General features: G+C 38.2%; 1 protein-coding gene across 1 annotated transcript in view; it reads right to left on the reverse strand.

Moving 5' to 3' along the window:
• Nucleotides 1-7728, reverse strand: part of slc25a36a (solute carrier family 25 member 36a) — a 29165-nt gene extending 21437 nt beyond the window's left edge. Inside the window, exons 1-2 of the mRNA XM_088913272.1 lie at nucleotides 7392-7728; nucleotides 16-186 (exon numbers count right to left, since the gene is read on the reverse strand). Of these exons, the coding sequence (XP_088769398.1) occupies nucleotides 16-186; nucleotides 7392-7432 (212 nt within the window). The 5' untranslated portion in view covers nucleotides 7433-7728. The remainder of the gene's footprint in view (nucleotides 1-15; nucleotides 187-7391) is intronic.
• Nucleotides 7729-13106: the final 5378 nt, after the last annotated feature.

Raw genomic sequence — 13106 nt, forward strand, 5'->3', positions numbered from 1 at the left:
GCTGTTGATATTTACTTGAGGCAGTGAAGAGGTCCAGGAGAGACGCGGGCCACTCGGTTGACACTGGCTCCATTGACTGTGCTGAGCTGGACTTCAGAGATGTAGAGAGTCACAGAGGAAGACTGCAGCCTTGTTTTCACTACTTCCAGTGGACATGTGAGGATGGCACCAACTGTGCCCCCACACCTGGAATAAAAAAAAAAAGTTTCACTTCTATTGCAAAAAATAAAAATTCAATTGCCTTCGAATTTTGAGCTCACACTCACAATAATCCACCTGCCCAGCGGCTGTTCCTTGGACAGCTCTGTTCTTGCATTCTTACAAAGACTGTCCCTTTAAATATACAGATCTCTCTACACTCCACAGTCCCCTCAAGAAAGGTCACTCTTACCAGCCCCTTCCAGGGTACAGACAATCAAAAAAACATTTATGCTTCCCATTCTCCTCTGAGATTGCAGCTCTCAGTCTTTCCCCTTTTTGGGGCAACTACAGCAGCAGCCTCTAGTCTGTCATGAATATCGCAGGCTCGCTCTTTCCTGCCACTGATATCAGCAGCGCCCCACTCCCGCTGCTCACACTGCCTTGATCTGAACACTCTTACTGCTGTGCCTAGAGGTACGGTAACAGGAGACGTGATCTCATGCCCGCTCTGCCCTGCACCGAAGCTAGCCCTGGACTGACAGCCTGTCTTGATCCCCTTTTCAGGCAATTATTCAGCTTGCTCTTGAGGGCACACCCCCAGCTGAATCTTGTTGAATTACTAAGTCCCTTCAGCTATGTTCAAATGCCAACGTGTCCCCTAACGAGGGCTCCATCTTGCTGATGAACACACCCCGTATTATACCAGAATGGGAGAAACAAAAGAACACTTTCACTGAAGTACTGAAGAAAACCACTCACTTTACATTATTAATCCACACTGCCAAGCTGTGAAAACTGAGAAGTGACAGCTCCGTACCAGGGCTTCCCAAACCAGTTCCCTGTGGCCCAGGAGTCTGCTGGTTTCTCTTCTAACTAAAAGACTCAATTTAATTGAACCCCTGATCCAACATCCAACTAGACCCTTTTCAACTGCTGTGAGCAAACAGAAGACGTTTGAAAGTTCTCAATATGTGCTTTGAGAACTGCAGCTATAGGAAAATTATAAAGCCTGATCAATCACATTGTTAGTTTAATCAAGCTAACAGTCCAGCTGGATTGAAAAATCAGCCGACAGTGAGGTCACCATGACCAGGACTGGGAAGCAAGGGGGAATGTGTGACCTGAATATCTACACTGACAACTGGGGGTCCTCTTAGGGGAATACAGAACCTTAAAAAACGTACCCAGAAAGCAAATGCGCAATGATTAGAGGGGGAAAAAATAAGATATACTTTCAAGGCAGACCATGTTCTTAAAATAAAGAATAAATAAACCAATGTAGGAGGACTGCAGCACAATGTCAAGAGAAGCAGGAGTACCTAGTTTTTCCATGTGCGACAGTAAAAAATAAAAAATACAGACAGCTCCAACCATATTTTTTTTGAACGTCTATTTTTGAATCTAGCGTTTTTCAATGAAGGCCTGCACTGTAAGGTTTTGGACAGGAATGGGGGTGGAAACACATACCTCTTACCATGCCAGGGTTGTGTTCCAGTTAAGAGAAGAGCTTTAAGAGCCAGCGCATAAAGAGATCAACATGGCTCTAACACAGCCGTGTTCCCAATAGCTGCATTTTCACCTGTGATTGATGTATGAGGGTTTCATTGGGTAATCAGTAACAGCCTTCACTTCCAGGCAGTGTGGGTCAACAGTAAAATCAGGTGAAAGCACAGCACGGAAGCAAACAAAATTAGCTCAACAACTTTATGCTTCCTGATGGATCTCATTAGCCGAGTGCATAACCCCGAAAATGACGATAATGATGCTATACCTTTCTAAAGGGCATTTCAAGCAGCTTATTGTTTTATTTTTGGTCATTTCATTCCTTAACATTAGTGTATTACTAAAAAAGCATTCTAGGAGGTATATACACACTAAAAACTCTCTCCTCTTTTCAGTTGCTCAGGCTACGACGACTCTGAAGTGACAATATAGATTTCCAGAACCATGCACTCAAAATGCACTCTTTTTCCATCAACAGAGGATACACCACCCACGAACACATGAGGAATCATAAGTTTTATTCTGCACAAGCGTGCTCAACTGAGCAGCCATTCTGCGAACATTTTGTAAGACCATGAGCACCCAAGTTAAAAAAAGGAAACTTCCAGAATTGGCAAAGGTATTCACTGACAAATTCAGGCTGGCGTTACACAGTAATGATAACATTTAAAACCTACGGTAAACTTTGATGGTACCTATTCTCTTGTACCTGGATTCTATCTGTAATAAACCATGAGAAGAAAAATCAATTATAACTATTTGTACTCCCAAAAAACACACAATGCATTCTAGTCCATGCTCTTACATATAATGCAAATGACCCAAACAATTTATACAACATACAGTTCTTGCACTAAAATGTAAATACACAGTGTATATAAGAGCAACTCATTACAGAACTACATCAATCCTTTCTAATGCAATAACTGGAGCACCTTAATGTCATCGCCAATTAGCAGGGAAGGTGACACTGAAATTTTGCAAGAGAGTGGATTTAAATAGTCACAGATAGAACACATCTCGTCTATATCACATTAAATATTGGCAAGCGATAACTAAAACCTGTAAAAGTGATATTATCATTCAAAGGAGAGCCACTCCTATATGTTCAAGTAGGTAGCTGTGTCAGCATGCATAGGCTACAAAGGAACAGGTAACAGGTTTATTCCATGCTGAATAGAAAAGAAAGAAAATACAACGTTTTGTCCGTGGAGCCTTCTTCAGGTGTGAAGGCTCCTGAGGAATTCTGAAACATTGCGTTTCCTTTCATGGATTAAACCCGTTACCTGTTCTTTTGCACTCCTATATGTTTTTGCATATTTAATTTCCATGACAAATCAACCTGCATCATAAACGAAAATGAGTCACCCTAAGAGCCAACATCAGAAGATTAACAGACACACAGCAATTATAACTATTAATTAGATAATTCTGTACCTTTTCTGGATGTGAAAGCTGCAGATATGACGCTGCTAAAACCCACTCTGGCAAACACTTTTTAAACATGCCAGATTGGCTTAAATGGCTATTTAGCAAGGGCTTTTTAACATTGCACAGGAAGAACATAACTTGTCAGGACAAACTAGAATGAAAAAGAATATCCAAGTCTTAACTCTGGAATGGAGCCTTTTCTGTGACTTAAATATGTGTTCTCACGTATTTAAAATAAAATCAATGATGTCAGATGGCATATTAAAAGCAGTGATGAGTTCACGCTACATAGCAGTGGATAAAAAAAAAGACACTGTAATGTTTAATTTGGAGTCAAATTTATAATGTGTTTCTAATAAAAATGATAAAGGCAAATCCCTTATCTGAAAATAATATACAGCATTTATGGTTAATCTGATATAACATGTAAGCAACAGGAAACCCAGCAGTTCTTTACAACCATATGATGTCCTTAGTGCGTCTATAGCCTAATTTTAATATGTAGATAACTCCTGCGTTGCATGTTGGTAATCACTTGAACTCAGAGACCTCGTGCGACATTTAACGTATGCTGAACAGTTAATGGAAATATGTAGGGCGCCCTGTAATTTAGGATCTTGCAATGCTGGGCTGGTTTTATCATGCAGCTTGTGAGCGCACACACACAAGAAATTTAACCTTTGCCCCAGATTTCTGAACACATCTATGCAGTGACAATCTTTTCTCATATTAAAAGATATGTAGGTTGCTAAATTAATAAACACAAGCTGGTTAACCCTCAGGCAGAATTGTAAAACACCTATAGTTATAAAATGGATTTGCACACACAGGGTTTAAGAGAGATCAGAAACATGGATAGCAAAAAATTTGAGTTGCTATTTTAGCACTACCAGCTGCTTTGCAGAACTGTTACTTCCCCTTTCTCTTGTAATTAAATGCATCTTTAATTCCACTCACGAAAATAAAGAAAAAATAGCATTCCAAGTTTGATAGGACAGCTTCAGTTTTTTTAATCTGATAAGTCAACTCGACATGAATTTTAGCACAGACCAAATGCTGCAGCTGATAGGAAATTACAGTGTTCATCAAAAAGTAAAGTTTTTTTGAGCTATCATATGCTTTGCCTTTAAAAAGTGGCAGTTTAATCAGGTCTGAGATTTAGAAAAAGACTTCAGATCTTTTCTGATATTTTGGAGAAACCGATTTCCTCTGTGGAGCACAACAAGGTTTTGTATGGTAATACTCACAAAGCCCCCAGAACTGGGCTAATATCCTGAAAATGTACAGATATTTCTCACCACACTCAAGAATACTCGTACCTCCACTAACGGCTGATAAGGCTAACTTGTGCACCTTGCAGTTATTTCTGAAGAAGTGCAGAAATAACTGCACGCCATCAAACGTACAATACAGGAGATGTTAATATTGTTTTGCAGTTCCTATCCTTAATTGATTCAACAACAGTGGCAAAATGCTACTAAATTAATCAATTTTATTTTAGCCAGCAAAAAAGTAAGCAACCCCTTCTTTACTACACCGCAACATGACTATAGAGCAAAAGATAATTTTAGTGTAGGATCTATGCCAGACAAAGAATTATGATTGACATTTTCTTTAAATTGCAATGCAAATCAGGGAGGCTCTATCGTGTTACCTGAAAACTCTGCTTTGAGATAATGAGTCAAAACACTCCATGGCTGGGTTGGGAAAAGAAAAGCAACACATCTGGTTCTGTGAAAGTCAGACTTTTAGTGAATCTGGGCCAAAGGTAACTTTATCCTGATGTCATGTGACAAACACCAATAACACGGAACACTAAGTGTAACATGTAAATACCAGCAATTTGAGGTTTAGTATATAATATTAGGACTCAATATGATATTTGTACAAATATCCCACTGTACAGTCCGCAAGCCTTTTTGAACATTAAGCTACATTATAAATGTTTTTGTCCTGCTCTACAGGTGAACTTAAGACCATTCTGAGCTGGATTTAAGAACTGATATCATAGTGTTTAAGTAAGGGTGGCAAAATGGACTGCAGCATAGAAAAGGCTTGTAAGGGCATGGGACAGGGCACTGAAAAGCTTGTAAGATACATGTGGCTCTTATCTGAAAAAATACTGTTGATTCTATCGAATTATATAGTGACTTTCATGAATAATTAACTGACCCTCTAAAACTGGCACTCCTTGCAGTTTCTAGTTTGTAATTATTCAGCGGAAATCAAAAGAAAAAAAATGACAAAGTCTGGCCCATCAAAAAGTAAAGTATTAAGGAAACTATGTTTAGGTTGTGGGAAGCTTCTTTATATTCGCATCCTTCAACTGTTATGCCCCCCAAGCTCTGGAACTCTCTGCCCAAGGATCTCAGAGAGTCACCTTCTCTAAACTCCTTCAAATCCAGACTCAAAACCCTCTTCTTTATAAGAGCCTTTACTGAACTGGCTCCATTCATTACCCCTCTGCTTCTACTTTTCTTGTACCACCATCCACGGTCTCCTCTGTATATTGTAAGTGTGTTTTATCTTGTGTATTCTTTTTATTTATTGTTGTTGTCATTTTCTAAAGCACTTTGAGAAGCCACCTTTAAAGGCACTATATAAAATAAAGTTTCTTATTATTATCCTTCACACTTTAAAGCGGTAGCACAGGTGAAACTTCTTTTTCTTCTTTTTAACAATTCAGCATGAAAACATCCTCCACCTGTTCCTTTGAAGTTTACACACTGACATGGTTCTCTGCTCATTGTAACCTCTACAACGTATTATACAACTAAAATACAAACATTAGAATTAGAATTTAATTAGAATGTGGGAGCAATGGTGGTAGTTAGAGGTGTCACAAAACCATAATAATTATCATGTACAGAAAGCAACACCCATTTGTGTTATGAAACGTTCACAACCTTGAATTTGAATTACCGTACTGTATATCCCAAATGTTTCAGTTGCAGTTCATAAAGCTGAAAGCGCTGATGATATTCTAGGGGTGAGCTGTGGATTTCTAAAGTCCATTTTAAAAATAGTTATTTTCAAACAGAAAATGTTGAAGCTTTCAGAGCAACTTTATTTTTTACAGAAAAGAAAACAATTTTCTGAAAATCAAAGTCAAGAATGAATGGAAGTTCTTTTTGAGCAGGAACTGACAATTTAACATATTTAAGCAGCACGATCAAGTATATATAATATTTGACTAAATAAAGCCTATTTACGTGAGAAGCCTTAATTATAAAAAAAAACAACATTCGCTTTTATAAAGAAAATCTGATATATACTCTTAAATATAACTCAGTGTAATCTAGGTAAGGTTGTATACGTGAAACAATAACATAACACGTTAATTACCTTCTGAATAACTCTGAATATTAAGAGACCCTCCCTCATGGAGTGAGGCGACTCAGAGCGTTTACAATTCCGGGAGAGACTCCAGGAAACTACCGAGGCTGCATAACAGAGGTAAAGGCCTACCTGCCTCATTCTTTGAAATTGTCACTGAAACTTTTTACACCTTTCAAAGAAAATAAATATCATAATTCAACTGTTCGGAAACCCTAAGGAATGCCAAGGCAGGTCATTCTTTTATTGTGAAATATTATTCCACGTTTTGCTCTACATCAGCCATAATTCAACCGAAAATCACGCCCATTAGTCTTTAGCCTGAACATACTATCTTCCTCTAAAAGCAAGCATTGGTGCTACCTACTTATTGCGTTCGTATTTTTATTTTCATTGCATGCTAATGAAATTGGGAACTCAAAACGATGCTACGCTAGCTACCCTTACGTCAACATTCAACTACGTCCACTTAAAGAAAACAGAAAATGAACATCTGAACTCCAGAGCTGTATGACATCCATTACACTGTTCCGTAAATAGCCCTTAGCCCCCCAGCGCAGTTGTTTTGACACTGACAAAGCAGCCTCTATTTATTCCAAATACAATGTGTAAAAAAAATACCTAAATGACTAAATAAACACGAATTTTGTGGGTACTTATAAAAGCAGTGAGCTCAGAAACAAATTGACGCCTGATCACTCTCCTCTCATTCAACGGTTTAACAACACAACCGGAAAATGCAAAATAAAAATGTCTCGGTCACTGATGTGACTGTCTCAATGCCCTCGATCTCGATGCTGCAATGAGTCACGCTGACAGTAGTAAAACGCCTGCCGTTGCAGCAACCTGCGCTAGAAACATTAGGCCTAAGTGGGTGGCTCCATTAACGTGCCGAAATACTCTGCTGAGGGAAACGGTGGGTGGTGGGATCTGCAAAAACGGGGAGGACACACAGCACACCCTGAGACGTGCATACTCACCCTCCAGCAAACAGATGCACCAGGGTATCTCTCTGGCTCATTCTGTATCATTCTCACCCCCTGCGGACAGGAGAACGAGCAGATTGGGGGCGAGTCCGAATAAAACAAACCCCGCGATCGTCCACGGCGCTCGGCTTGGGGCACCCTAGTAAAAAAAAAACGACGGGTCTGGTTTATTTCTCCCCTGTCCCTCACCGGATACAGCAACTCCTCCTATCCCCCCCACCTGAAATAAACCGTGTGTTTATTTCCAGGGATGGAAATTTTTCCACTCTTCAACCCAACCCACTCAGCCCCTCCGCAAACCGCTAGCTCCCTGCACCTTGAACTAACTAACGCAGCAGTTGCTGCTCAGTGTGTTTATCGTCAAATCACAAGCCCCCACACAGAGGCCTCCATTGGACAAGGCGGAGATAAACGTCACCAGTCTCCGCCCTATCATCCCGCTTTCACATGACCGAGCCCGGCGAGATCAATGAAGGCAAGTCAGGGTTATAGTAGCAGCCTGCCCCCTGCACTCACTGTCACTATTAAAAACAGGCTGTCATGTGCAGCAGAGGCGTGGGACGGCAGCATTGGACTCGCTGGCCAGCACTGTAATAAACTTATGTCCACAATCTAATATTCTGATGGTATGCACAGAATAGATCTTCTGAATGTTATTTAGTTGAAATGAGGGTTATGTAAGGCTGGGTGCTCTCAGAATGTAGTACTCAAGGTCAGTTGTAAGGCAAAGATGCCATCTTTTCTTTAGAGTTTATGAAGTGGCTTTATACATTGAATTCCAGAATACCTGCTCCACATTTTTCTGTTCTCAGCAATGGGAGTGTCCTTTGAAAAAGGCAGGCTTGTAATTTTCAATTAGACTTACAGAAGAAATCTAAAGTGTCTGTAAATAGGAAATGTCTACATTAGTTTGAGTTATCTATTAGATCACTATAGATTTATCTATCTAGATTTATTTGTGGCGCCAATGATATGGGAACCAAAATACACCATGTAGTAGAATGAGTTATTGACTGAGTAATTTCTTCAAAAATTAACTTACAAATTCTAATAATGCTACACATTGCATTATCAGAAATTCTATCAATGTTAAATATATAATCATAAATCTGCACAAATAAAGAAAACAAGAAGATAACTATTCATACTCTGAAGTTTTCCTTTAAATAATATGTAACAAAAACAAACCTACAGTGATATTCTGCTCTTTGGAAGTGCAATGAAATCCTCTGGAACTATACAGTTCTATCTTGTTGCAGTGGGGTGTAAAAGGAGGTAACACATAGAATCCATTCAGTAGTAGCATGAATTATTATGGTTCAAATCAGCTCTTCAAAGACTACAGGAAATAGTCATTGACCTCCACAAGTTGGAGAATGGCTATTAAAGAATTCACTTTCCACCCTAGTGTCCACGATTAAGATGTGTTAAGGCTGCTGGTGTAGTGGCAACCCAACCTGAAAGAGCACCCATGTATATCCTGTCCCCAGAGGCTGTGAGACAGGAGGTATGGGAGGTAACCATAAGGATCTCCATAAACACTGGCACCTTCAGGATACAAAGTGTTGAAAAATACGTCTGCTGAAAGAAGGTGGTATTCATAGCCTGGCTGCAAGAAAGCACCCTCTGAAGGCAATTTCAGACACAACAGTTGAGGCTTTAAGGCAAGGTCCTGACAACGTGGTTACTAAAGATCTCTCACTTCTCAGACTGATATGCTGTGTTGTAGTGGGACCACTAGCATCACCTAGGTGGGTGATCCCCTCCTGTAATTAAAGCTCTTTGCGACAGAAACTGCTATGCAAATAATAGAAAATGCTATTATTAATAAAACATACTGAATCAAGAACCTTAAATAGGGTCTTATTGTATATGAACAAATAAAATATACATGTCAAACATGCTGATACAGCTCTTAATACCCTGAAGACCAGAAATCCGGGAGATAAATGTTTTAAAAAACATTGAAAAATAAGTAAGCAAACTCTTTCAGAGATTGGGAATAGGATTCAAACCTAACTGTTTGCCTCCCACTGATAACGAATACAGAAAAAACTGTATTTTTTATTTGACATGATTTGTTTTATACTCTTGCAGTGTATGCATATTCTCATGTAGATATTTCTTCCTCACTGTACCTGCTCCTTTTAAATCTTAATATGTATCTATATAATTAAATTAATTTTAATATGTAGATCAAAATGTATGCGAATGTATTTTTATTATACAGTACAAAATGTTACAGAAAAATACAGAGAACTCAAAGAGAGGCACTTAGATTAGAATAAGAAGAGGAGACAGTAAAGGAAATGAATGGGTTCAAGCACAAAGAAGAGCAGGTGATATTATCAGAGTGGCAATAGACTGGACACATACTGTAGCAGGATGAACTCACTTGACTATTCTTGGATCAGGGAAACGCTGATTTGGATCCCAAGAGAAAAAAAAAAGGCCAAGTAGACTGTCAGTAAGATGGCAAAATGAAAAGACTGGGTTTGCAGAGGAAATGAAGTGAATAAAAAAAGGCTGAAGCAGATGATGCTGCTGCATGTATATGAACAAATACTATGAGGTGTAAATATATAGAGAGAATATATCATCAATGACACACTCCTCTGAATTCATGTTATTTTAAGTTTCTATCCCAATACTTTTCGTTGGCTCTATACTTACAGTATGTACTATATATACAGTACTGAATCTTGTATATCTGTTCCTGAACTTTGTGTATCCTTTTAATTAGAGTTCCATGGAAAAAATCCCAACTGACCATGTTTCTTTTGTTTCATGTGTTTGTTTTTTTCAAATATACTTACAATTAAAAGCCCAGCAGAAAGCCATGGAACAAGGGAATAAGAAGCCTCTGCATTTTAGTGTCACTGTAAAAGAAAAATTAGCATTGTTGGGCAACTCAGAGCATCTCACAGATATATTGAGTTACACATTAAGTATTTAGTTACACAGTGGGCCACAGTACTGCAGTTATCATGTTCCCTGGAGGTGATATACAGGCGATACACAGAGACCCTACGACGACGGAAGGTTTAAATGGGACTAGTAGTCACAAAGATGGCACTGGGGCTTTTTCAAGCAAATAAAGAACAGTGAGACAGCAGTGCTTGGCAGCAGTTACCATGCTGAACTCTGCTGGCAGGGCTGCCCCCACATCACAATAACAGTAGCCACCCCAGGGGGTTATAAATAGCAGTGTCCTTGGAGTCTTGCGAAGACATGTGCAAACGGTCTGGAGTACCTGCTGTCTCTGTAACCTGCCTGTTCATGCTCCTGCTGAGCCATTTTTTCTACTCCCTCTGTTCATTAAAGTGTGCAACCCTGTACCTGGCCTGTAGCACCTGCTGTGTTCATCTGATCCGCACAAAATGCGAACTTACTTACCATTACAGTTATATCAGCCATTGTTGTTTTTTTTTTACTTAATAGATTCATTGTCCTTTTCATTAGGGAAGAATAGCCTCCTTAAATCAAAAATAATGTTTGGAATTCTCATCATGACTTAAATTCCCATGATATAAATTACACATTATACTTAACACTTAAATGTTGAGTGATCATGACCCCCTGCTTCACACAATTGTATTGCTTTCAACACATGAAAGTGAAAATGGCACTCAGTGGTTTTACACATAAAGAAACTGCCTTTGATCTGTGAGTGTTTTCTTCAGGTTTGCCACATTAGTGGCACATGGAGATGTTGATCAAGTAGGTGGCTGTGTCAGTATGCATAGGCTGCAAAGGAATAGGTAAAGGTTTATTCTTGTTCCTCCACATGGAGATGTTAATCACAGTCGTCAATGTGTATATTGTATAGACATTTATAGGTGTAATGTTTAATCTTTAAGACTCCTAGGAAAGAATCACATTTATGTTGTATCACTTCCAGACGGTTGTTTTTTCAGATATGAATGTTTATTCTTGCAATTGACCAATGTTGATGAAACAATAGGAAGAATTTGTTCTTGAGAGTGAGTTAAGGTACAGTATCTACTGATAAGTTGCAAGCTGTCTTATATTTGCTGTAGATTCACTGAACAAGTGTTAACACTGTCCACGGATTTATCACTGATGGTCCACAAGGTCTCTTTTTATTTTGAAATATTTCACTGGCAAGCTACAGATCAATGTCACGTAAGGAAGGTATTCTAGGAAATACCACATTCCTTCTCCTACTTCCATTTCTACAGTCTCCATTCCTAATCACACAATGATGGCATAGGAACAACTTCACAATATGTTTCTCACTAAGAAATGTCCTGATTTTCAGAACTGTAGCAACAATGAAATAATAGCAAACAATGTCAATTTGTTTGTAGATGGTAGTTGTATTCCATCAATTTTTAGACAGATAAAGCACAGAGAGTAAAGTAACTAATGACAATATCTCCATGCTTTTCTGAAAAGTATCAGCTTTGAGACCTTATCATTTTCTATTGTTCTGGATTGAATTTAAACAAAAACAGTAACAGTCTGATTAATAAAATCAAGATTGTCTGAAAGAGATTGTGGACACCTTCTGAGAAACAGTTCTATTTTTATTCAGCTGCATGAATTGGCTTCACAAAAGGTAAATGTTTTTTATTTTGCTATGTAATAATATCTCCAGGATCTTCTTCTTTTTGGGATCTCTGCCATGAAATAACCATGAGTGACAAACCTGATGACTTCACTGTTGATATTTTTAGTCTGTGGCATATTTAAACCTTGCACAGTGTTAGGCCTTTGGCCTACTTAAACCTGTCATATAACTTAAACATAGAAGGGCCTTGTATTTCATTGTAATATGAAGACAAAATTGTCATGCGTTTTTCATATTAAAGTCCAAAATATTATTTTCTTGAAAGACTGTTTTATATGACAATAAGTAACAAAACAGACATTTAGTTTTTGGGTCATGCCAATTTGGAAAAAATCCCTGATAATGATTTGATTTGCATCTATTAGCATCTATGTTTTTTATGATAAAGACATTATAATCAAATGTTTAGAATATGATAACTTAAATACTGTATGTATGTTGCTTCATAATTGAAAACATTAGGCACATAACCTTGCATGGAAATTGTTTCATTTAAATGGGAAAGTACTTTCTTTGTGCCTTTCAGTATGAGGTTATATGATTTTTTTACAGGAGGAATAAATGGTAAATTGGTCTAATCACATAAGTGTATTATGAAAACTGTACATTGTTGAGCAATGAAATGTGGTATACAGTATGTAAAAGTAGAACTACACAGAACAGTGAGCTCTTCTTTGGTTTGATACAATCATTATTTGGATCCATCATGCAGAGCTTCATGCACAGGATATGATATCAGCTGCAGGGGACTATTCAGAGTCCACTTCCATCCATGGGACTATGTTCCCCATGTGATCCCATTTACATGTCTTCGAAATTACATGCTTCATATTGCAGTTTTCATTATGCAACTATTTGAATATTCTAACTATCTTTATAAGTGTTCAGTGTATCAGCTTTTCTAACACAATATACTGTGTATAAGCTCAGATGTTCTCAGAAAAAGTGAATTGTGACAGAAATGGTATCTGTGGTAGTCCTAGGATAAACACTAGAGGGAAAATAATCCTGTTAGAAGTATTCTTTTTTCTTGGTAATAAAATTATCATATTTATAGAACTCCTATATTTAGGTTAGAAGCTAACAAAAAGATGAAAAAAAAATTTCCAGACCTT

Source organism: Atractosteus spatula, chromosome 4, assembly GCF_055471065.1.
Source record: "Atractosteus spatula isolate fAtrSpa1 chromosome 4, fAtrSpa1.hap1, whole genome shotgun sequence".
In the NCBI taxonomy this organism is placed as follows: domain Eukaryota; kingdom Metazoa; phylum Chordata; class Actinopteri; order Semionotiformes; family Lepisosteidae; genus Atractosteus; species Atractosteus spatula.